General features: G+C 39.1%; 1 protein-coding gene across 1 annotated transcript; it reads right to left on the bottom strand.

Moving 5' to 3' along the window:
- Window positions 1-27,888, bottom strand: LOC135480188 (BTB/POZ domain-containing protein 8-like). Its single transcript, XM_064759952.1, has 13 exons — window positions 27,781-27,888; window positions 23,896-24,095; window positions 22,498-22,584; window positions 19,389-19,490; window positions 17,567-18,418; window positions 14,624-14,713; window positions 14,093-14,270; window positions 11,863-12,054; window positions 10,984-11,166; window positions 8,952-9,095; window positions 7,928-8,057; window positions 5,809-5,876; window positions 1-4,572 (listed from the first exon to the last, which is right to left on the bottom strand). The coding sequence occupies exons 2-13, from the start codon at window positions 24,012-24,014 to the stop codon at window positions 3,877-3,879; spliced, it is 2,841 nt and encodes a 946-aa protein (XP_064616022.1). The 5' UTR covers window positions 24,015-24,095; window positions 27,781-27,888; the 3' UTR covers window positions 1-3,876.

The raw sequence follows: 27,888 nt of genomic DNA, 5'->3' as shown, positions 1-27,888 counted from the left end.
CTGAATGTAACCAAGCCTGCAAACAGAAACTTCGTAGGTCCGGTTCGCTACTAACCGTTTTTCATAAACGAAGAATGTGACGTTATTTGTGAGAAAAATTAGTTTATGAAGGGTTATATGATGAAATAATACATGCACTGAGCCATTACAATAACAGTTCATATAAACTACCTACATATAGTTCTACTGAGATGGTACATATTTTATTTTGACTAGTGTACATTTGAAACATGTAACTTCGCGGTATATACATGTATATATACATTATTTTCTTTGACACTGCAGATTAAACTATAAATTGGTGAGACAAATGGTACAATTTTTTTGAGAATTAAAGAATTACCAATCAATGAAAAACAAACACATGATTCAACATATAAAATCTGAAAATTCAAGGAATTTGAGACAGTACATACCGTTAAGATTCAGACAGACTACAAACTATCACAGCTTCGTGAAAATACTGAACCAGAGACTAATTCAAATAAAAAAAAAACTCTTGTATGGTAAAAAATTTTTTATCACAATAAATTATCATATTGGATATAAAAAAATTCCATCTAAAACTTTATCATACAAGTACAGATGTACACCACAGACAAAATCAGTTAATAACTACCAAAACTCTGTATATCAGACGAACAGCGCCTGTTCATATTCCTCAGATTCAGCAAAAGTTAAATTTGGTAGTTCATTTGGCAATGGATGACAGATAAGTGCCGGTACTTTGATACAACGGACCAAATTTATATTTGATCATCTCATTGTCTTTTGCTGACAGTGTTTTTATTTTGTTTTACTGTAATTACCTCCCCAAAGACGGTTATGTTTTTGTCAATACTGTCTGTCAGTAACTTTACCCTACAGATACAAGTTATACAGGAATTCGGACGAAATTTTCTGCACAGCTTGTGTCCGGACTTTAAGAGTGGTTCATCATATTGGGGTTGTAGTGATTCGGATGGGGACTTGGATTCAGAAATTTTTTAAACGTTTGCCACCACTGAAGAGCATTGTCCCTTTGCCTACAGTCCCTGAATTTGTAATTTTAGCTGTTAACTAAGTCTGTCCTCTAAAAGGCATTCTACTTTTATATTTGACATAAAAGGTTCGTGGAATTGTCTGTAAACCATGGTTTAGGGAGCAAGGTCCATATTCATCAAACCTCTTAAAACTTGCACCGTAAGTCAAAAACAGCTACAATTAAAATGCTTTGCTCTAAGATTTGTAAAGATTTGTAGAATTTGCACTCCATCTTCAACAAGCGTTTGAGTTCCTTCCCGTTCTGAGTTTGGCTTCTTAAGCGCTTGCAATTTATGACTCAAGTCTTGCGGTGAATAATTGGTACGAGGCCCATTGCCAGCTGACACAGCATTACATGCAAGTAACTACCATGACAACCAGCAAGGTAGGCATTACGTGGCCATGGTACACGAGTGTTTATCAACCCAAATGAACTGGTTGTTCGCAGTTAGTCAAAGTCGCTGATGACTTTGGACTGAGCCAAGATGTACGAAACAACTGGATTACGACTCCAGTTGGGTCGCATCGTTATTTATCATGCAAGAGAGGTGAGTCGCCGACGCAACAGCCTGACAGACATGTTATGTCGATTCGCTGCTTAAGCCCTCGTGGATACCAAGCTTTACATGCTTGTGACGTTATTAATAAGGGTATCCTGAAAAGTGGGCTTGCTGATGAGAGATTTTTAACATAAATCTATAAGCTTGCAGCAGTACAAACAATTAAATTACAAAATCACAACAAGTTCATGTACATGTACTTCACCAAGCATGAATAGCCTGGTCGCGCTAATCTATACCTTCTGTATAAAAAACAGTAAACATGGATGACAGCTGGGATCTACACAAGAACATCATATCACACAACATTAAGTTTACAACCATGACAACAAGAGTCTATACAAGAACATAATCACATCACACAACATTAAGTTTACAACCACGACAACAAGAGTCTATACAAGAACACAATCACATCACACAACATTAAGTTTACAACCATTACAACAAGAATCTATGCAAGAACATAATCACATCACACAACATTAAGTTTACAACCATGACAACACAAGTCTATACAAGAACATAATCACATCACACAACATTAAGTTTACAACCATTACAACAAGAATCTATGCAAGAACATAATCACATCACACAACATTAAGTTTACAACCATGACAACACGAGTCTATACAAGAACATAATCACATCACACAACCATTAAGTTTACAACCATGACAACGAGCATCGAAACAAGAATCTCTTTACATCACACAACATTAAGTTTACAAGTGGGCACATACATGTACAACTACACAAGATTAATGTAATACACAGATATACAGCTACACATTCACGTATATACACTGTACAGATACTTTCCTTTCATAAATATGTATCAGTAAAACTAATGAAGACAGATAACAAATCTACCCATATAAAGAACTCTTTATACTAACGATAAAGTATCTGAGCATTTATGTAGATTAAAAGGGGCTGATATAACATGAAACAATTCACTGCTGGTCCCCAAGCCCTGACATGCCAGAAGCTGACAAAATTCACAGGTGCCAACTTCTTCTTCATGAATGTACATGAATGTCAAAAATTCTACCAAAGAACAAACTTGTTCTAATACATGTACAAGTATATCATCTTCTGCTAGGAGTCAAAGAGGCTGCTGATAGACAAACAAAGCAGAAGACATTTGATGAGGAAACATAAAAAGTCAACAGAGACTTCATGTGAAAATGAGATTGCTGAAAAAAAGGAAAAGACAATTTATAAGGAAACATAAAAAGTCAAAAGACTCTTCATGCGTCAATCTAAAGTGAAAGTTACTCAAGGTTGAATGCTCATTAGATGCTCTTGACAATTACTTAATTCTACAACTTGGTGTCATGACAATTCGCCCGATCAATATTTTCAGCGAAAAATTTGAGTTCTTATTTCAATCTTCAATTGAGGCCTCCGTGGCTCCGTTGGTTAGCGCACTAGCGCAGCCTAATGACCCAGGAGCCTCTCACCAATGTGGCCGCCGTGAGTTCAAGCTCAGCTCATGCTGGCTTCCTCTCTGGCCGTATGTGGGAAGGTCTTCCAGCAACCTACGGATGGTCGTGGGTTTCCCCCTGGCTCTGGCCGGTTTCCACCCACCATAATGCTGGCCACCGTCGGATAAATGAAATATTCTTGAGTACGGCATAAACACCAAATCAATAAAAAAATAAATCAATCTTCAATCATATAGGCCAACTTGCACAGTTTTGGGAGGAGAAATTATGGTGGTTCGCAAACAAACATCCCTGCACGAAAAAAATAGTTCAATGCCATGATTGAAAATGGCTAAATACCATGGCAATAAAGTTATAAAGGTAAAGTGCCCGAGTGGAAGCCATTCCCAGATTCCAAATCTTGCCTTTGAAAAGCATATCTGAACCAAATAGAAAAACTGTGGATCTGAAGCATTCTTTATATGGCACTGAAGAAATGTATACTTGTATGATGCAAAGCTAAACCCTTTCGAGTTATTGTGTATTAGATCATATAAAGTACTATTAAAGAAATTATTAATCATTAATTTCATGTCAAGGCCTGTTGAACACATTGACACACCAGTAAAACACTTAATCCTCAACACATGGATTAATAAAAGTATACTATTAATGTCTCCATTTTATCCAGATACCTTGTCCTTTCGCTTCTGACATAATTTTGTTGATGTTCGCCCATGCATGAAATACTGATACAACTATTCTCAAACCTTGGATTAAATTTCCAATTCTACTTAAACAGGAAATGATAAAAATGTACATATTTTCAAACTGCAACAACAGATTCAAACTTGTTACACTTAAAACTCCTCTGTGTTTGATGGTGGTATTTGATTTGGAAGTGAAAACTTGGTATCAAAGATTGGCACAAGTTGCATTACAGAGTTGTCCCCCCTGTTGGTCAGGTGGAATTCCTCACTGCGGGACCGACTGACCTCCACCAGCACAGCAGGAATGTCCCCTGTGGACCCGCGGCGGCGGCGCCTTGCGGGTAGGGAGGGATCGGCGAGTTGTGATACGCAGGCCTGGTCAGTTCTGCTCCTGGGTGCACACACCAGACTGGGCCCAGGTTCTGAAGTCTCAGGGTTAATCAAAGATGAGCTCCTAGGTCTGGAATTGTCTGGTCTTCCGACCTGCGTCTGTGAGGATTCTCGTGCTTTACTACTCTCTGACACTGTCTTATAACTGGCAGGGGCTTTCAGTCTGGTTCGGCCTGCGGCAGATTTAGGGTAGGTTTTAAAACCTCTCCCATTTCCCAACACGCTCCCGTTTCCCATCACATTCCCGCTTCCCATTATGCCTCCGCCAGAAGCACCTGCTCTCTCCACTCGTTGAGCACGCTCACTAGCCAGACGCTTTTGGAACTGTTTCTGTAGACTGGCATTGCTCAGACTTTTCTCAAGCTTTGATGAATCTGTCACGGGTGGCTTACTTTTTGTTGAGCTTGAAGGTTTGGAGGCATTGCCAGTTCTAGGGACAGCAGGTTGTCGTGACCTCTGTAATCATAAATCAAAGACGACCTGAACAGATTCTGAGTAAGCTGAAGTTAACCACTTTTTAATTCTATACTATTTGTTTATAATATGTATTTGTTCATTTTATAGGTGTTTTCACACCCCACACAACAATACGTCAATTATATGACTGCGTCCGGATTTATGATGGGAGCAAACTGGGCAGAGCTCATGGGAAACCCACAAGTATCCACAGGTTACTGGGATCCTTCCCATGTATACTCAGAGAATGTTTGCACTAGAACAGAGTGATGTAATGATGTGATGAACACTCTAGGACATAATACTTCACAGCACAGTGCCTATAATTAAACTCCGCGGGACATCAAAATTAAGGAAGAACTTCCACTAAACTTTCTTCATACATGCATTTTACTCCAACAACAGCCACTGAAATGAATAATTCAGAAAATGACATCCTTGTTTGGCCTGTTTAGAGTATACAATCTTTGTTCACATCACATGTGCAACCATACCATAATGCCATGTCATCTTACATACAGACAGGATGTCCATTTGCTAGTTTATTTATCTTTTTCATTGTTCCTTAGTAATACCATACTGAGGAATCTTTCACCCATGCCACAAGTCAGTTTTTTTAGTGGAGGTAAACAATAAAAAAACCACTGACAGACCAGTGACAATTTACTGTAACTTTCCCCACAAGTGACATACAGACATAAATACCATACAGCAATTTCCTGCTCCTTTAATGATACATACAACTCCAAATTGGGTTACAGCTGAGAAGTATGTTCAGTACTAAATGTTATTAAACTCTGTGGCTCAGTCGGATAGCGCACTAGCGCAGCGTAATGACCCAGGAGTCTCTCACCAATGTGGTCACTGTGAGTTCAAGTCCAGCTCATGCTGGCTTCCTCTTCGGCCGGAAGTGGGAAGGTCTGCTAGCAACCTGCAGATGGTCGTGGGTTTCCCTTGAGTTCTGCCCGGTTTCCTCCCACCATAATGCGGGCCCGCATCATATAAGTAAAATATCCTTGAGTACGGCATAAAACACCAATCAAATAAATAAATACATAAATATTAAATTCAAGTATCGCCAGACGGAAGCTTGACTGATGCTAAACCCTGATCTCTTCGTCTGACAAACACATTCAAAATTGAATAATGAAGTGACACTACACTGTAAGTAATCCTGATGAAAACTGTGACTTGTCTCCTGTGATGACAGCCACTGGTGTAGATCTGAAAGCTTACCTTATTCATACTGGACAGCTTTGGTGGCACGCGTCCCCTGTTGGTATCAATACATACGTAGGATGCCGCTACAATAAGGCAGAAACATCAGAAATAATACAAATATCAGAAATAAACAAACATGTAAAGGTATAAACTGAGTAGGAACTCCATCTTGAAACAGAGTGAGTGCTTGGGGTTTAACGTCGTGCTCAACAATTTTTCAGTCATATGACGACGAAGGAATCCTTAGGGTGTATGTAATGTACCGCCTTGTTGCTGGACAGGTTTCAACCGCTCTTTTCTCTAGCGCTGCTTCACTAAGACAACTTACTGAAGGCAAGTAAGCCACGAGCCATTATACTGATCCTGGTCAACCAGTCGTTGCACTATCCCCTTCCTGCTGAACGCAGAGTGAGGAAGTTACAACTTCCTCTTTTAAAGTCTTAGGCGTGACTCGACCCAGGACTGATCCTGGATCTACCGCTCCTGAGGCGGACGCTCTACCAACTGCACTATCCAGGACGGTTCTTGAAAAAGACAGGTTGTACAGGTTTCCTGACATCTCAAACCAAACTTGAAAGACAATACAACACCTGGTAATTCTTAAATGACAGAGCTACAGCAGTACCTGGTTTAACAGTAATACCTCCAAGATTAGGCAGTCTGAGAAAAACAGTTCTGGACAGTGACAGACTCAATCACTAAAAGAGCACCTTGTATGTATGTGGAAGTCTCTAACCTGGTTGGGTCACGTGAATACTGCTTGTCAGGGGTGTTTTAGTGATGGACATGAACAATGCATGATGAGCTTGGCCCACCATTATGACACTTTGTGTTCAGCTTGCTGCTGAAAGCGGAAGTCAGTTAAGTGAAGTAAGGCTGACAATGCCAGCACCCTTGAATAGCAGTGGAGAAGATATCCAAGCATGAAATTTGGATTCTGGCATGGGTTAGATGTCATCACAGCCTTTCTTTGACTACCTGCAGACAACATGCATTTTAGCTGCCATGACCAACAAGCCAAAGTCTTGCAGTACAGTCTGACTTATTTGTTTAACTTACACTCTACTTAAGAATACTGAGTAGCCACCATTGGTGGGAGGAAACCGAGCATAGCCCAGGGGGAAACCCATGACCATCCACTGGTTCTTCCAGAACAAGGAGTCAGTGAATGTTTATCATGGAGTGAACCTTTTGTTTGCATGAGGTAAGCCTTTTACAAAAAAATCCACAGTTAGGGTGATACAATTTTGTATTTGGACACCATTACAACCATTTAGTTTTGCTACATAACTGAAATGGATTTGTTGAGAGATAACATAATAACCAATGTTATTAATGTATATGTGTAACCCATATCACCGTGTACATGTACATCTATAAAGAGATAGCCGATGAACTGATAATCACAAAGACATTTGGGACAACATGTACAATGGGACTATATCACACTGTCACTGTTATATTTTCAGTACAATGATGCAGTCAGTTTTGTGGTGGGTGGAAACCGGAGTGCATGAAGAATTCCACATGCCCTGGGATGTATTGACAAAAGCACAGACTTGCATGTGATATAAGTGGAAGACAAGATCTTAAATGACTGCACGTTTCCCCATGAGCGCCGTTCACAGTTTAATGTCACAGTGAGAGTGGACGGAATTCTCCAAATTTTCCTTCAAAGGCTAGAACTTAACTCAAACTCAATGTGCAAAAAGGTTTGGAGTCTGTGCCATGGCCCAGCATTAAACCCGATCATCAATATGCAGATTTGAACTTAAAAGGTCATTATAACAATAGAGTGACATCCCAGAGCAAAATGTCACTTCTTTATTGCAATTCTTTGTTTGATAATGTCTATCTCACAATAATTGTGTTTAGATCAAACTACCAGAAGGATATAAGTATTTTTTTTTGCACTGTTTGACACTCTAGAACAAAATTTAGAAGATTTATTCTTATTGTATTTTATGATTTCCACATTCTGTATAAATGATATTATACTGAGGACAAACTCTATTGACCCTTAAAACAAGGACCTCATATTGTAAATGTATACAGCATACTGAAATCACCTTGAAGATGGTGTCAGAGGCCAATCACTATTTATAATGAATGGTATCAACATGAATAGACTGACCTTCCAGGAGGTTCTGCTGAAGGTCTTTGGAGAGCAGGTCCCAGTCAGCAGTATGTACAACCTGATGCACATACAACTTGATGTAACCTTCACATTTTTTCAACAGAGAGACAAGGAAGTTTTGGAAATCCTGCAGTGGCACAAAAAAAAAGTGATATATGTGAGTTATACAATGATTCCACAATTTCAATGTAAGATCACAGGATATTCAATGTAAGATCACAGGATATTCAATGTAAGATCACAGGATATTCATATTCTGCAAAACCTATGAGCATTGATATAAACTCGCTCAAGGAGAAGCACGATCACGCTTACTTTGAATATAAAATATCCCACATGCATGAAGCGATGACCAACGATCTCCTGAATGTATTCTATAGTTATCTCCCCTGTTGTCTGCTGCCATTCATTGCTTGATGATTTGCTTTAATAAAGCTAGCAACATACCATTTCAGGAATTTAAAATACCACCTTTTTCTTTTTTTTTTTGGTCGGTATAATAAAACATATAGTGTAGGCTGTGGGATGAGATATCAGCAATTATCTGCACTCGACAAGTGACATTCACCTCGTGTTCCATATTTGTTGAACATAATTTGTCTTGAGCTGACAATTCCTGAGATCCCATTCCTCTTTTCTCTCAACCACATTTCTTATAGGAGACATCTCATATGAGAAGACTACAGGGTTCTGGTTCATTGCAGATCATTTTAAGGTACCTAATCGCCTGAACTATCTGTTTGGGTGCTTTTAGTGACAACACAGGAGCATACTGTGTAAGGCCTAGACCAGGTACACAAAGTTTGATCTTTTTGAGTGAGGTACATGTAGATCATGTGACCTAGTGGATAAAGGCCCATCACATTTTGTTCAAGGCCTATAGAAACCTTTTCCTCCATAGCCTGATCTGCGATAGTTTACAGTGTTTTTTAACATTAAATATTTTACATGGAGTGGCACCAGGAAGTGTGGGATGGGGTCATAAGAAGCATGCAGACAGTGGTGTTCATTAGTGACATACCTCAGTCCAGCTGCAATCAGAGTCCTTGGCTCTCTCTGTCAGTACGTGGATGCACAGGTAGGTCTTACAAATGTGCTCCACAGGCAGAGACTTGATGACAGAGCTAAAGATCGTGTCTAGTAATGTCATACTCCAAGCCATGCTCTAGATAAAGAACAAAGAATAAAAACAAAGATTGAGACCTGACGTCAGCTTGCAACTTCACATTTACAACCTAAACAATGGTCTGATATTGCGGCTTCAAATGTGTTGGCTAAACAACATCCTGATATTGCAGCTTCATATGTACCAACTACACAACATCCTGATAATGCAGCTTCACATGTACCATCTAAACAACATCCTGATATTGTGGCTTCACATGAACCATCTAAACAACATCCTGATATTGTGGCTTCACATGTACCACTGAACTAAACAACATCCTGATATTGATGCTTCACATGTACCATCTAAACAACATCCTGATATTGTGGCCTCACATGTACCACTGAACTAAACAACATCCTGATATTGTGGCCTCACATGTACCATCTAAACAGCATCCTAATATTGCGGCCTCACACGTACCAACTAAACAACATCCTGATATTGATGCTTCACATGTACCATCTAAACAACATCCTGATATTGTGGCTTCACATGAACCATCCAAACAACATCCTGATATTGTGGCTTCACATGTACCAACTAAACAACATCCTGATATTGCGGCTTCACATGTACCACTTCACACTTACCAACCAATGACATCCTGATATTGTGGCTTCACATGCATCAACTAAACAACATCCTGATATTGTGTCTTCACATGTACCAACTAAACAACATCCTGATATTGCGGCTTCACATGTACCACTTCACACTTACCAACCAATGACATCCTGATATTGTGGCTTCACATGCATCAACTAAACAACATCCTGATATTGTGTCTTCACATGTACCAGCTAAACAACATCCTGATATTGCAGCTTCCATGTACCACTTCACACTTACCAACCAATGACATCCTGATATTGTGGCTTCACATGCATCAACTAAACAACATCCTGATATTGTGTCTTCACATGTACCAACTAAACAACATCCTGATATTGCGGCTTCACATGTACCACTTCATACTTACCAACCAACGACATCCTGATATTGTGGCTTCACATGCACCAGCTAAACAACATCCTGATATTGCAGCTTCCATGTACCACTTCACACTTACCAACCAACGACATCCTGATATTGTGTCTTCACATGTACCATCTAAACAACATCCTGATATTGTGGCCTCACATGTACCACTGAACTAAACAACATCCTGATATTGTGGCCTCACATGTACCATCTAAACAGCATCCTAATATTGCGGCCTCACACGTACCAACTAAACAACATCCTGATATTGATGCTTCACATGTACCATCTAAACAACATCCTGATATTGTGGCTTCACATGAACCATCCAAACAACATCCTGATATTGTGGCTTCACATGTACCAACTAAACAACATCCTGATATTGCGGCTTCACATGTACCAACTAAACAACATCCTGATATTGCGGCTTCACATGTACCAACTAAACAACATCCTGATATTGCGGCTTCACATGTACCACTTCACACTTACCAACCAATGACATCCTGATATTGTGGCTTCACATGCATCAACTAAACAACATCCTGATATTGTGTCTTCACATGTACCAACTAAACAACATCCTGATATTGCGGCTTCACATGTACCACTTCACACTTACCAACCAACGACATCCTGATATTGTGGCTTCACATGTATCATCTAAACAACATCCTGATATTGTGGCTTCACATGTACCACTGAACTAAACAACATCCTTCACACTTACCAACCAAACGACATCTAATTAGGTGTTCTAGAATATGTATCTTTCCCATAGAGCAAACTATTCAGTTGTGTGATAGTTGTGTGATAAATACTATGCGTAAATAAGCACTACACCTTTTAATGCAGGAAAGGAATTCTTGGCTCCTGCACTACCCGGTAAGGAACTTACCTTTCCCAAGGCAATAAATCTCTCATTGTCTATCACATCTGTAAAATTCTGACTGGTATATTCCATAGCTGAGTCCATCAAGTGGGTGATTAGTGACAGCACCGGTTCAGTCCATTTTAGGCGGGGAAGTGAGGTGCTCAACTTGTCGCATTCCATAATAACATCTAATACTGTTCCTGGTGTCTACAACGTAAAACGAGAAAAAGTAGTCCTTGTGTAATGGAACGCAAGGTTTTTAATATGACCATCATTAAAATAATGTTCGTTAGGGCTATCCCGTCACACCCTCCAAAACAGGTCCCTGCTTTGAAGTTTCGTTGTGGCTTTTGATTGAAATTTGTTTTTCTACTTTCCTTATCAATGTTAATTTTCAAAAAATCTCAATCTCTTTCAGTAGGCAGAATAAAAGACAACCAACCCTATATTGCCTGACATGGTTGTGTTACCAAATAATGCAAATATTTTTAAATATCAACCAAACCAAATTTGTATCGTGCCTTTATTAATTTTTGGAGGAAGTTACAAAACCTTGCACAGCCTCTGAATCCTGCAGTACATTAGAAAATTTTGCACATGAACAAATCCTGCAGTACATCAGGAAATTCCTGCAGAACATGTATATTAGCAAATCCCGCAATGCATTAGGAAATCTTGCAGCACATAAGCAAACCCTGCAGTACATCAGCAAATTCTTGTAATACATGTATATTAGCAAATCCCGCAATGCATTAGGAAACCTTGCAGCACATAAGCAAACCCTGCAGTACATCAGCAAATTCTTGTAATACATGTATAATAGCAAATCCCGCAATGCATTAGCAAACCTTGCAGCACATAAGCAAAGCCTGCAGTACTTCAGCAATGGCTGGAAAGCCTTACCAAGTCCTGTACAGCTGACTGGCAACATTTCTGTAATGTGGCTTCTGGTAGCAGGGCAAATCCCTTGGTGGGCCAGACCTTGGTTAGGTTCCTGTTGATCCATTTAATACAGCGTTCTTCCAGTTCTTCCAGCCTGTAGGATTCAGCAATGCTTAGAGCCTCCACTGTGCCTATGATGCAGCCAGCGCATGGCTGGAAGTACAGACAAGGTAACAAAAAGTTTATACACAAACACACACACGTGCAGATACATCAGAGCCACAAGAAAAACAGTAATACCTGGATTTGATCCCATAACCTCAGCTGTGTATATGTGAGCATGTATGTGTGTGTGCTTTTTTTTAAGTCATACGGAATAATTCTTCATTCATATGCGTATGACGACATGTGGTCATTAGGTGTGACAGTGTACACACAAAGGGTCTGACTGTAGCAGTGTTAGTGCATGCCACCGATTTGATTGATTTGATTGGTGTTTTACACCGTACTCAAGAATATTTCACTTATAGGACGGCGGCCAGCATTATGGTGGGAGGAAACCAGGCACAGCCCGGGGGAAACCCATGACCATCCGCAGGTTGCTGGCAGACCTTCCCACGTACGGCCGGAGAGGAAGCCAGCATGAGCTGGACTTGAACTAACAGCGACCGCATTGGTGAGAGACTCCTGTGATAGCGCGCTAACCAAATGAGCCACGGAGGCCCCTGCATGCCACCGAAGTGCTGCCGCCACCGACATTGCTCAGACGTCAGGTTTGGCAAAATTTTGTTTGGTCATGGAGGGCCCCAAGCCAATGTCAGAGGACGCTCCATTTAAAAACCTCATGCAGTTGCTGTGGCAGTATGTCTCAGTATTTGAGACAAAAATTTTCTATCACATACATCTCCATGGCCTTAAGTTTACTGACACTTATATTCGTTATTTTTTCATCTGTCAATTTATCATAAGCAAAACATTGACCTGTTACTTCCTAGGCGTAACCTCGACATGTTTGACAAGGGCAGATAACTGCAGAGCAATCTAGGACTAGAGGAAAAGATTCTGCTGCTGTTTTTTTTTATACTTAACAATTTGATTTTTCATTCTCAGAATTTGTTTCCTTCACTTTAAGATGAAAACCAAATTCAAATTTTATATACATTGAATTTGACAAAAGGTACAAAGTTTTGTAAACCAAGGCAGTCATGTTTTCTTAGTCGCCCAAGAAAAGGGGATAAACTTTCTGAGGGACATTAACGTTCTGTGGGGGATTATTTTTTGTGAATAGACATGCCTCTGGTAAACGTTTATTGTCTCCTGCTACAATAAATCTGTCTGTAAACTGTGCACATATTTTCCCATGCAGGCAGAGTGGATGTTATATGCATATTAACAAAAACATCAGCATCATCACCGTACCGGGCTTAGAGTGTTTTTATCACATTCCAGCAGGTTTTCTTAGAACCGTCAAGATAAAACACTAATTTCGAACCCTGTAATTTCTTGAATTTTACATTAATAGGTTGATCTATGCACATTTCATTTTGAGACGCCATGGGACAATTCTTGATTAAAATTAATTCACAGCAAGTTAATTTTGTCACACACGCTGCTTGACATTTTGATCATTTCTCCATTACACATTTTCACAGTCCTGTGGTGAAATACTTATATTTTGGGCCTGTTTTTCAACATAATGCTTTGAAATTTGGCACACATGTAGCTGAATAAATAAGCTTAAGCTAATAAATGGCCTTTATTTATAACAAACATCTGATATACTTTCCAGTTTTCAAGATATTAGTAAAGACTATAAAGAAATATGAAATTTCTGAAAGTTTTAAATAAACACTCAGAAACACCATGAATATTAAATAGTAAACTGTGCATTTGGACAGTAAAATTTTCAAAACCGTCAAAATGTAGCAGGGATACTGACGAAAACGAAAGTTTGAAACCGCAGCACACACATCACTGTTCGAACAATATTTCGTGTTAGATAACGCAAAATGCCGAATTTTGCGTAAGAAAGGTTCCAGTATCCTTAAGCCGTTTTTAACATTAATTACTGTCAGATCATAGTGATTTGTGATTGATTGGATTACACGGTCTATTGAATTATCTACATGTACTTGATTGTTGTTTTTTTTTTTCACTAAACCTACATGTATTTCAGGAATATTTTGCTTACCGTCATTCTTTTAAAATTCGACTATGACTCTACAATCTTGTATGAACACGTTCGACTAACCTTGTGAAAGAAGTGACACTTGGTGATTCGCAGGGTGAGGGAGATGACGTCGCGGAGGCCCTCTAAGCCATACATATCAGACAGGAGAATCAGTTCTGTCACGCTGCATGTGTCTGTCAGCTCCACTACACCCCCGTAGATGTACAGTAAGGCCTGCTCCACTGCCGCCGGGCTCACTCTGTGGGTGAGGAAAGAGGCAGGTTATAAACCGAACGGGAGTTCATTATTACACACTACTGGTACTAGGGCCGAGTCGTGTTCCAACCAATTACAGAACATGACTCACATCAAAAATAGGCCAACACTTCATTAGATCTAAAACAAACTGTTCACGTAATCCATAAATTTTACAAACGGCTCTCAGTTTTATTTTTTCCGGACAATTTTTTGGTTAAAGAAGAAGAGTAAAAAAGTAAGCATCGTCAGAGTAACCATGGACAACAATATCTGAAAATATGTGTGCTAATTTCTAAGATGTGTGTCCAATCGCTACATGTGTGTCCCATCACTACATGAGTTCTCCCTTCTCACCCCTCCAGGAGTATCTTGTCAGCGTCACTCTCCAACCAGGCGCCTCCTAACATGGCTGTGAAGTAACTGGACCTAGCAGCCAGGACACACCTACAACAGCAAGAACATATGTACAGAGTAGTCCCTGGACTGATTTAACCACATACGGTATAGTGACAGACAATGCCAATCTAGAATAGTTTTACTGCAAGCATTCGTGAGGCATACATAGTTACAGGCTACCCATGCTGAGGTTTAAATATAAACTACATGTAAACAGAGTTCTGTATGGACAGTGTATCTTATAATAATACTTTCAAACACACATATCTTTAGTACTAAGTTTGTAAAAAATTATAACACACATCACTTTACAATTCCTAATTAGATAGCCAAATTTATTGATCTTTGATGTCCATGTACAAAAATGTAAAACTGATCATAACTGATCATCCAGAAACACATGTTACAATGTAACCATAACGCAGACCCAGCTTCAGCTCTGATTCAAATGGCTGGATGTGATCAATCTGTCCTCATGTTGATCTATCCCAGTACATGTATTAAAGCTACTGCTGTATCTACAAATTGACTAAAACAACAACACTTAAACTTTCTAAACGAATCAAAGTCTCAAAGGTTATGATATCACTTGTATATTTCTATATCTGTGACTTGTATTTCACCTGAAGATGAACTTGGGTCTTGTCGCACAGTTTGCTGGATTCTCATTGATTTATCCACCTTTTCTTGTGAAGATTAATTTCTTATCAGAAAAACTTAAACGTTAGCATCAAGTGTATCATTCATGGCTTTCACATACTTCTGAAAATGTATTATTACAGGCCAAACTTTTAGGTGAAGTACACAAAGGCAGTGAACATGGTGAAAATTGGATACCGTAAAAGCATCTATTGTTTGAGTACTAGGTGAAAATGATAATGAGATGCAAAGCGCTGAGGGGGTTTTATATCATTTCCACCTTTCACAAAAACAATATTCATCCTTAATTGTGCAATATTTTATTTCTTATTTATGTTTTGACAATATCATGATTTTGTGCATCAAAACTTTCCAGTGATAGTAAGATTTTGTTTTTAGCTGCAGGCTTATACACACTTGTATATAGTGTGACGTCGTATACACACGCCTGTATATAGTGTGACATCATATACACACACTTGTATACAGTGTGACATCATATACACGCCCTTCTATATAGTGTGACGTCATATATTTTTTTTTTTTTTGATTGGTGTTTTACGCCGTACTCAAGAATATTTCACTTATACGACGGCGGCCAGCATTATGGTGGGTGGAAGCCCGGCAGAGCCCGGGGGAAACCCACGACCATCCGCAGGTTGCTGACAGACCTTCCCACGTACGGCCGGAGAGGAAGGCAGCATGGGCTGGTCTTGAACTCACAGCGACCGCATTGGTGAGAGGCTTCTGGGTCATTACGCTGCGCTAGCGCGCTAACGACTGAGCCACAGAGGCCCCCGTGACGTCATATACATGCACTTGTATATAGTGACGTTATATACACGTGTGACGTCATATACACGCATTTGTATATAGTGTAATGTCATATACACACATTCGTATATAGTGTGACATCAAATACACGGACTCGTATATAGTGTGACGTCCTATAAACAGGATGCATGATGTCGCATGTGAAGGTTCAGTGCTCTAGATAAATAAAGTATGACGTTAAACCCCAAGCACTCACTCACTCACTCTAGATAAATAGATTTTCGTGGCAGTATGGTACTCCTCCAAATTTTAGCAGAGGAGCTCTGGCCTATATCATACAAGTACTGGCTAATTGGAGAAAACAATTTATCATAAACTATAAGCCACGCACAAATTAAGCATGGTTTAGGTTTCAGGAAAGTCTACTCAGCATCTCTGTGTTCATTATTGACCTTTTATTTCATTTATCTTATCAAAATATATAATTAACTGTGTAGATGCATTCTATGTATAGGGATGTAGGTCTATAAATTCAAAAATAAAGTATTAAAGTTGCAAATCTAATATTTGGCAGGATTAAAACCTCTCAAGGCTTGCTTTATCCCATTAATTAACAGTATTTTTATATTATTAATACTTATTCAAGAAATCAGTAAAAGAAAGCTGGCAACATCTCAAGGTGAAACTTAACCCATCCAAATGCTAGTTAAATATAGTATTCAATTAATGGCAAGAGGAAATATAACAAGTATATTATGTTTTTGATTGATATTTCTATATTTGCCAAGCTGAAAGTGGCTACTGCATAGCATTTCTTTTTTTCCCAAAATAATCTTTTCATTTGACTTCGTGATTGAGCCGCCAAATCACCGCTTTAAACGGTCCATGAATGAGAAGGATGGCTCTTTAACTGCTAAGTTTAGGTCGTGTCCGTCAGCTCCTTTCCCTTTGTCTTTTTGTTGACTTCAGATCTTCATATTGAGCAATAGCATCCTCAAGAAACATTTATATTAGTGAAAGAACTATACTTCTTGACCTAACTAAGATTTTGGTTTGCAAAAATTGTTTGCATGTCTGCCATGATTGCATTTCGAGTCAAGAGTAGTGATCCATTCGCACTGTTACCAATACAGAGTTATCTCCCATACTTTGCCACCTTGTTATTAGGCCTACCAACACGAAATAAAGTGAATGCCCACTTTTAGAAATTAATGTGTACCTTTATTTTTCTAGGTGTATTTGGTACAGGTATTTTTTCAACTTATACGCATATTGGGCATTTTTGAAGGGATAAATTACACCTACACACGCCTTATCTGGAGCACTGAAAGTTGGATAATGTCCTATGGATTGGTGACATAATGTGAAGTTTCCTATACATATATTATGACCCCATCCCACTTGTCTCACATTGCAACATCATGAAACAAAATGTTTCTTTTTTCAACATCTTGGTGTGAAATAACAAAAATGTTCTCCTACACAAACCTGTGGCACTTGAAATCTTGACTGTCCACAGAAATGGTACAGTCACAGTCTATCTCCTGTAGGTACACTCTCAGTAAGTCATCCCCAAGCCTTGAGCATGTCTGGTGAGGCAAGATAGTACACCATGATGTTTTTATTAGGTCAGGTAATGCCGCATGCGCTCCTGCACCGTGAACCCGGCTGGTGTCCTGTGATTGCACATCGGGGAGAGAAGCAGCTGTGGACAGTTGTGCAGGAACTGTGTGCGATACCAGGTCGACAACCTGCGGTTGCAGATTCACCACTCTGGGAGACGCCAGATTCTGATTTCCCACCAGTTGGTTCGCATCCAAGCCATTATTATTAGCATCATTGTTGTTGATCTCTTGGCCATTGGGAAGAACAAACAATGAGGAGGGATCTGCTGCTAACATGTCATGGCCTGCAGCAAAATGTGTTGAGGGAATCATGTCCAAACTGTATGCCCCATGAAACAACTCAAATGCCTCTCTATGGGATTCCCCTGTATCTGTGAAGTCCCTAATGTTACCAGATTCTACTCTCCCAGGTAATTCACCATTCGCTTGTTCACAGGTCAACACAGAGTGGCCTCCCTTGGCACCTGTATCAGAAGGAGATGGGGGTAGAGGTACACCCAGGACTCTCTCTGAGTCTGTCTCTAGTGAATCCACAGAGATTCTGTCGGCCCGCGGTAATTTGTCAGCATTTGACTCTGCACCACCAGATGCAAACATGTCATCTGATGTATGGCTTCCAACTAGGCTGGACGGAAACTGAGGGTTCACCCTGTCTTCTATAGCATGTACGAGTTCCGCAGAGGCTATATCAGCATTTTCTGAGCCATATACCTGTCTGCAACACACAAACCACAGCACAGTATTTAAAACATTGCCTATTCTACTACCTTATGTCTATAATCTCATCACAGGGGACTGAGGGGATTAGTGTACAGATTATAAAGATTGTAACCTGTTTAAAGGGTATGTTTACCTGGACAGGGTTCTGAGAAATGAGTTTGCTGACTCAAATTTAGCTCTCAATATATACAGCGGTAGTTAATTAATAGCGAATAGTTAATTAATAGCAAATAAATAAATAATAAATCTGGTAACTAATCCTCTGATGAAGAAATATGCAATGATGCCTTTGATTACTGTTTGCCAGTGACCAGGCATCCTACAAGTATTTACAATGTATCATCGTGCAGAACTAAACATATCTCCCTCAATTCTTTTAACAATTTGAAACTATATCAGGTGTTAGATAAACATAAATACTGCTGAGTCAGCCCAATAAAACTTAATTACGCCTCAGAAAATTGTGTCGTCTTTCTGTAACTTTGTGTTAGGCTGTAACGGCACCTAATACAGATTGACACCAAAAAGATCAGAGGTAATGACATGAAAGATTGCAGCAGATTATCATTCTGATATTATTTTGATGAATGTTGCTGCACTGAATGGTTGCACTACATGCAGTCATACTCGGCGAGATACATAAATATTGCTTCTATATTAATATTCCTCTCTAGCATCTAAATGAGCAAAAGTGCGAAAAATACGATCAACAAAGGTTGTCTGACAGACTAAAACTTTTATATGTTAAGATGAGAGCGGGAAATACAAAGTATTTCCATGGTTATACATGTTTGGTCACATCGTCCTCCCAGACAGCCCGCATCATCCTCCCAGACAGCCCACATCATCCTCCCAGACAGCCCACATCATCCTCCCAGACAGCCCACAATGACTACACTCACCATGTCAATAGTTTCCATGTCCCTAACACTAACAACATGGTTGGAAAGGTTAAAGATTCTTACAAAAGGTAGCTGTCAAAGATGGATTTGTGGAGAGACTGGAGCGAGAACAAGACGCAGTCAGAGCCAGACACTTCACACAATCTGTCCCACAAGTTTCGCGCCCTGTAAACATAACACATTGGCTTTACACACTTGTCTAATCAGCAATGACAATCAAATGTTAAAAATTAGTTATTTATTCATTTATTTGATTTTTATGCAACGCCTTACTAAGGAATTTATTTAGTGAATTCTTGCTAAATGCAATACTCAAAAATTCTTCACTTTATACGATGACAGTCATTCTTTGGTGGAGGAATCTGAGGTGTCCCTAGCGACCATTAACCTTTGGCGAGTTACTGACAAAAATTTTCGTACAGATATGAACACCATACTGAGGGAATACAAGTGATCTTCCATGACCGCTCAAAGCCCTAAAAGCTGTAAGAGCAGGGAAGTCTACAAATTCCCTGTCCCATCAGACTGGATGTCCTTACACAAAACTATTTCCCTTTATTACACGATGGTGATCAGATGGAGGAAAACAGTGTGCCTTGGGGTAATCCACCAACCTTTAGTTACTCACAAACTATCCTACACGTGACATACATGTACTGATATGGACGCTATACTGGTGGAAGATCAGTGGTCTTCAACCAGCAACAGACTGTGCAACCAGCAACAGACTGTGCAACCAGCAACAGACTGTGCAAACAGCCACTTAGGCAAGGTTGACCACTCCACCACTGAGCAGGGGTAGAGTCTGACATATTAATTCATGTACTTTCTGCAAGAGAATACCTATAAAACTGTTACAGAGGGCAAACCCCTTCATCTTTAGCCACACAATGTCAGTTTCTGTAAATTTGTTCCCATGGCACTAAAACGCCCCTTCGACAAGGGCAATTGATGCAAGTAGAGCCCAATGGCTGTGAAATGGGTCTACTGCTCTTCTTCTATTTTTATTTGTCTTGTAACTAATGACCCATTGTCTTCTAGTACAATTCATTGGTCTTTTCCACCTACATAAGGCTGATCAATTATTCTATCTGTAACGGCTCCACCTCATGATGACATGACTTTAAAGAGACTGCACTGGACCAGAACATTCATATTATGATATACTGTAAGACTGTAGACATTTTCTCAAAACATTTTTTTGCCAGTAAGTCATTACCATTTCTATTTGTTTGGTTAGTGTGAGCATGAAAATCTTCATTTTTGGTATCACTGCCATACATGGCAACAGATCAAGGCAAGATATCCTAAGGACAAGTTTTGGTCCTTACATTGTATAGTTCTATCTGACAACAGTACAAATATGGCATGGACACATAAAATAAATGTACAATCTGTCAACCTTTTTTTTTCAGTCTTTTCAGGATTATATCCAAATGTTTATCACATACAGCAAACAATTACTAACAGCTCATTCCACAATTTAACAGATAACTCCTTCAAAGAACCATGAAAAAACATGTATAATAAGTTTGTTGGCATTCACACAGTTATGAAGATCAACTATTGGGCAGTAAATTGGCAGTGCTACAGATAATTTTCAGAGGTAGTGTGGTAGTCCCTAATTTTCCAAGAGAGGGAGTACTGAGTAAGCCTACCGCAGTACACATTTTTTGAAAATACTCAAAACTTCACTATTTTGGGTCCCCAGCAATTCATCTGGAAAGGGTGAACTTGACTGAGTGAAGGGGGTTGAGAAAACTGAAAGACAAACATGTGCACACATGAATAGGTCTACACAGACCTACCTGTACAGACATTCTTATAGTTACATATAGAACGTCAACAAGTATGTGTATGTACATGTCAAGTGCCCAGAATTACAACTTGTCATTACACTGTAGATTAAGAATAATAAATTAATTACTATAGATTAAGAATAATAATTATAATTATTTCAGCTCTTCCTCAAGAGGCATGAATCTGAAACACGCTCACAGGCCTACATGTATTTATTACATCTCAGCCTGTAGGCCTACTGGGTTTATTCCAATAACTCACTCACTGACAACTTTACCTTTTCGTACTGCTTTGATAGCAGAGGTTGCAGTATTATTTCATTCTATGGTAACTTGCCTAATGTGATTGGTAATTATTTTTTACCTGTCGAAACATTTTTGTATACACGAACAACTGTCGTTTTCGGATCAAAATATGCCCACAATGTTATGCTCAATACAAGCGTAGGCCTAGGCCTACATTAGAAGACCAAAATTTATTATTTGTGCTTTATTTATTGGCAGTAAATAGTATATAAATCTAAAGTGTTTCTGAACGCTATTTGCTCTCCTGATCGTTACGTTTCATTGCGTTAGCTTCTCTCCTCAGAAATCATCGATATATCGATCATCGACCCTTAACTAGCACAAACAACCGACGATCAGTATAGAATTAAAACCACTGCACTCGGAGAGATATTAGGATGATTTATTGCAGTACAATAGCAGAACTTGCTGTATAGTACCCCAAATGACCATTTTCTAGGCCCTTGCTACATCTTCTTCATGGCAAACACAAGAGAATGTCACAAATACAAATACCACAGTAGTCATTCTCCATGACTGAGGGTAGTAGATGAGCCTTTGCTGTAACCTTCAGTATCTGAAAACTAACATGTTGTGGAGAGCGTTGAGCACGTAAACTACTTTGGAGATCTACTTTCGATTTTGACAGGACTGTTCGCTTTACACCTTGCATGTAGCCTATAGTTTGCAGGAATTCAGGTGTACATGCAAATCATCATTAGGCCTGGATGACTACGCCACACTCTTTTCTATTTGTGCTGACGCTTGAATATTTGACCATAACACATGGTCTACTTGGTTAAGCGCACTAACAAGTCGTACTTGGGTGAAACTACTTCCGGCAATTTCTTCACAATTTTTCATGCCTCTATAATGGGCCTCCGGCGATTCTCACCAACAGACCCATAATAAAAACCTGGCTGGGAATCATGAAAATCCGTCTCTTTCTTTCTTCTTAACACGGTTACCCGGTGTACACAAAATGAATGCCTCATTAAAGGTCATTAAAGGAGATAAAGCAGTCTAAGAAATAGGAGAGGACGGACAACAGACTGACAAACGCAAATGGTTTAATATGAAGAGCCTACCTTGACTTCAGTATTAGTTTGTGGCCCACTGAGTTACCTCCCTTTAGGTGAAACTCCAGGTCTGGATGAATTTCTTCCTGTAACATCCTTAATGTGAAAAAGACAAAAAAAAAAAAAAAAAAAATTAAAAAAATGTCATATGGTAACTCTTAACAGCTTTTCTGCTGTCTGATTGGTGAATTGCTGTCTTATGAGAGTATTTATTGATGCATGTATGTAGATATCACCTTTAGATGATGGCCACACATCGACACTAGCAAGTAAAATGCAAATAGCTGGTCTCATGATGTCAGAATGACAGAACATTTGTAGAAACAGGATCTTTTTATCTTCAGATAAGGCCATCATTAGAATCATAGAGAAAGAGGGAAAAAAAGAAAAACAAAGGCCTGATTAACATACCCTTATGTGATAGTTTATATGAACTGTGAACACGAGGAACGTGGCTAGCTCAGTATTTATCAGCATATGACTGATACTTGTACGCTTGGTAAAACTTACAGCGGTTCATTTAGCATTACATTTCAGCACGCACATAATTATAACAAATGTGGATATACTGTCCACAATTTCAACATTATGATTTTAAAGGATTACCAGGTTTACCCGCTGGTCCTAATTATAAAGACTGTAACCTGTTTAATCAGTATAATACAGCGAGGGCTTCTGAGAAAAGTAACGGTGACAGTAAATCCACCAAAAACCATAGATTTACTGCCCTAGCCAATCTCCAGCCGGCTGCCCGGTATGACTCAGCGGGTGACGTCATAGATGGCCTACTCAAGCCTAGCTGGCCTAAATAATCTGGGAATTCATATCAGAATGAAACGTCATTTTCGAGATGGATTCTCGCTACACAGAAGTAAATATACTACCATATCAATTTGAGCCCATAGTGGATAACGTTAAAGTTCCGATTTATGATACTGATATCTCTGGCCAGACTTCAGATTGCGAGTTTTTAGACTATGAATACGACTTTTGTCCTGGCATTTCCAACCGTACTGGTAATACCTACTGGTAAGCTACATACACGCAGCTGTATCCTATGGTACACTGTACATTTCGTGTGTTTAATATGTATTTACTATTCTTTCCCTCTGTCCACTTCACAATAAAGATCATTCTATTCACTGAGGGATTCCAAAATCATTCCTATATTAGGAATTATTTTCGTTATTTTCGGCATTCTGAATAGCCTATGCCAATAGTGACTTATAACTGCGTATAATATAAATACAAGTAGGATGTGGATGTTGGTGCTAGTGTTCAGAGATTTAGCATATATCTATCAGTTTTCAGAAACACCATCTCCCTAAGTAACTGACAAACATGCTGACTGGCAGCATCATCAGCTGGCATAGAACTGAAGAATGGCATTTGTCTACCAATACTTACCTCTCTATGTCTGCACGCAATTGCTTGGCCACCTTTTTCCTCAACCTGTCCTTCACTTTGTCACATTTTTCCAGAAAGGCTGTACTTAGCTGTCCAATCTTCTCCTTGGGTTTGGCCATCACTAATATTACCAGCAGCACAGATGTTCAGTTGCTGGTGCCAGGGTGAATCTTAAGTCACCATCAAGCCTTCAGTGCTATCTGCCAACAAGGGTTAACATACATGTAGGGAAATTTGTTACACATAAATGATACAGATTAGACAGGTAAATGACACAGATAACAATCAAGCACACACTCTTCTTCACAGAGTGGAGTGTTCATCTCTCACATTAAGTTTACAAATGTTTAGGGTTAGAATTGAGGCTGCTTTGTATGTCGAAGTACAATGTACTATATTAAGTTATGCATGTAAGCATATATATATATTTATATATATATATATATATATATATATGTATGTATGTATGTAAGTATGCATGTTTGGATTTCAGGTCGTACTTAACATTGTTTTCCTATATAAGACAACAACAAGTCATTAGGTGTATGTATATATACTGTACTATCTTCTTGTGGAAGGGAGAGCCCATGTCGCCAAAGTGCTGTCACTACTGAAGGATCAGTATTGTTGAGAGGTCAAGCTATGGTTTTGACTTGGTTAGCAGAGTCAAGGCAATTACGCAAAATGATCATGTGTCTAGACAGCACTAAACAAAAATGACTAGTATTCCAGCTTAGAATCAACCCCTCAAAAGGATTTGAACATGTTCACGTATCCTGAAGATGACAAACGAAATCTTGTGAAAATATTGAAATGTCAAATATGCAAATCTCTAAGCTTTTCCATTACATTGAACATTGTTTCCTGATGTTTGACCAATTTAAAGAGCATGAATATATTTGCCTCTGATTATTAAAAGATGGCTGTCCCTAACAATGTGCATGATCAGGGCTAGGGGAAAACAACCTAATTATGCAATGAACGATGCTTCCTGGTGCAGAATTTGTAACATTTGTCAGCACATGTTAAAATTTGCACACAAAAGTGGTAGCACTGAAGTGTGATCAAGCAACCAGAAACCCCCATGTATGTTACTGTTGTTGTTGCAATCCAGCTGAGATTTACAAACAGACCCAATGTAAACAAAGAATTGTACTTACAAACTTACAACTTAATCTATAATTTATACAGCCAATATCGAAAGTGTTCTGAACTTGTTATCTACCAAACTAATGATTATTTGATTTATTTATTTGATTGGTGTTTCACGGCATACTCAAGAATATTTCACTTATACGATGGCAGCCAGCATTATGGTGGCCAGAAAACCTGACACAACCCGGTGGAAACCCACGACCATCTGCAGGTTGCTGGCAGACCTTCCCACATACAGCCAGAGGGGAAGCCAGCGTGAGCTAACCAACTGAGCCACAGAGGCCCCACCAAAATAATGTGTATGAAAATAGTGTGTTAAATGAGAGTTACACCCAGGTATATCCACCTTGTCTATAGAGATAGACCTCAGCTACACCTCACACATCCAGTTTTTGTTTACCTACACTTTCCAGGGTACACCTCCAATGAGGTGTACTTTAGGCGTACCTGAGGTATTAGTTTGCATAATTGGCAATTCCTCAGATACACCTTCAGTATACCTCACATACCTCAAGTATACCTCGACACACCACACATCACATATGCTACATCTCAATGGTACACATATGATGTACCTTTAGTACACCTCTAGTTTAAGGGATGTCTTGAGCCAAAATAAATAAATAAATATATAAATTAATGAACACCTTTCCTTCGTGTTGCGGTGCTAATGATCTCACCAACAGAAGTCGCATAAACAATATACCATAAATGCTTAATATATACAACATAAATACATAAGCTCATAAGTCTGTACATGTGATGACAACACAATTTTCAGTATTTCTAGCATGACCAGTGACATATAATAAATTGCAATTAACATCTGTGCATTTTTTTGGACCTAAATCTGCTTAAAGTGAAAGACAGCACCTGAATGTCCACTGAAAGAATACCATTCAAGGTATCTTAAGCTGGCATTAAGTCATTTTTTTTTGAAACATTTATTTTCAACCCAGTAAAAGTTTAGTAAAACCTCATCTTGATACAGTTTCAGCACGTCTCCATTATTGACAGCACTATGGTACTCCAGCTCTCTAACATCCAAGTTATTTTTATTATAGTCAGAGCAGTAACCTATGGCAGATAAAAGTTGTGGACTTCGGCGTTGAAGGTCCCAGTGATAAATAAGCTTTCTCGGAAATTGGATATACTGGAAGGATTTTTCTTCCACTGATTGAATTGATACAGTAAGCCCGCTATATCATTCACAGTTTAAGTAGCCTGAAGATGCATGGCCGGGGGATTCCTGGTTCAGGTCATACCCTCCGGAGCGGATCTGCTGGTGATTTTGACCCCTATTAAATATTTACAAAATTACAATAGGATTGTTGCACAACTAGATTCATGCTCAATTCTCAAACAAATGGAAACAAATCTAAGCACCACTGAGGTTGATCTAGGCATTCCACCGTCACTGAATTTTATGCTTCCGTTTTGTGGTGGTGGCTTCTAAGATGAGAGCAGTGCTGACCAAATTATTGCGGATGTCAGGGAAAGCATCTCGGCTTGAACGCTGCGTTTCGATAATTTACTGTACTTTATAGAAGAAAACAGAAAAAACTCATCCCTTCTATGCAAGAAAGACAAAGGAACAAAATTTAAATTCTTCAAATCTCATAAACTTAGAGAAATCAATCATAAGATTTTAAGCATTGTTTGGTGAGATGCTGCGTTCTCATTCCAATCAACCATTGGCATCCCTAATGAGTTTTTCACTAACTCTGACTATTGTTATTTAAAAACAGCTGACTAAACACTAAAATGAACAAGAGAAAATGTATTTGAATAATTGGAACAGCCTGCCTAAGTAGGCCTAGGGTCTACTGGGGAGATGAATGCAGTTTGGGCGAGACAGCATGCTACTGTCTGACATAATTTGTGATATTGTCGTTAAATATTACACGGCTTGTAAATAAACAAATTTTATGCCTGTGGTGGTCCGTAAATGATACAGACCTGTCCCACAACACTGTGTGAAATAGCTTTTAGACTATACAAAAGTTGTTGTAAATTATCTCAAAACGTTGTCTTATGCCATAGTTCTGTGTCATCATATGTCACTTCATGGAGTGAATGGGTAAAGGCCACATCACAGTTTAGGCCGCACAATCTGATAGTAACATGTTTGATTGGATACAATTCTCAAGATACCTCAATTCACACCAGCCATTTGTGCAGTATTGACATTTTTTTTCTACATGTCCTATGGTGAAAAAGTACGATACTTTTTAGAAAGCTTGAGAATTATGCTTTCCACTGAAATATGTTTTAGTCAGGTTCTATCTTGGCCTTTATGCAATGGTGCTAAGAGGCGTGTAATTAGCTACTACTTAAGAATTGACATGAACACGAAGTAAATTGATAAGAGGCCGTATTTAGCGGATTACGTCTGATCATTTGCCAGTCGTCACTCAATGTCACCCTGTCGTAACTGATCCTGTTTTACTCGCTATGATGCAAGTCTTTTCTCATTATAATAGTGTATACTACAATGGAGTACAATGTTACACAGCAACCAAGTTCTCCTACTGACTGTCACTAGCAAGAGCTCAGGTAAATTGCAGATAGTTACAAGTACCAACGTTTTGAATGGACATGATGGAGGAGACATCTGTTGTTGTTGTAAACTTGTAATTTTGACAGTTGTGCTGTGGAGATCGAGCCACTGCCTGGGCGACAGAAATTTGAAATGGAAAAAATAAATAGCCCTACAAAATTTAGGCTTACTTATGACCCTAGAATGCAGATGCCATCGAATGCACGCTGGAGATGATTTTACACACAAATACCAAAGGTGTCGATTTTTCGCCACCTCAAATATCCTTAACTTTTGCT

Source organism: Liolophura sinensis, chromosome 13 (genome assembly GCF_032854445.1).
Source record: "Liolophura sinensis isolate JHLJ2023 chromosome 13, CUHK_Ljap_v2, whole genome shotgun sequence".
In the NCBI taxonomy this organism is placed as follows: Eukaryota; Metazoa; Mollusca; class Polyplacophora; order Chitonida; family Chitonidae; genus Liolophura; species Liolophura sinensis.
This window is presented reverse-complemented; position numbering and strand designations above follow the sequence as displayed.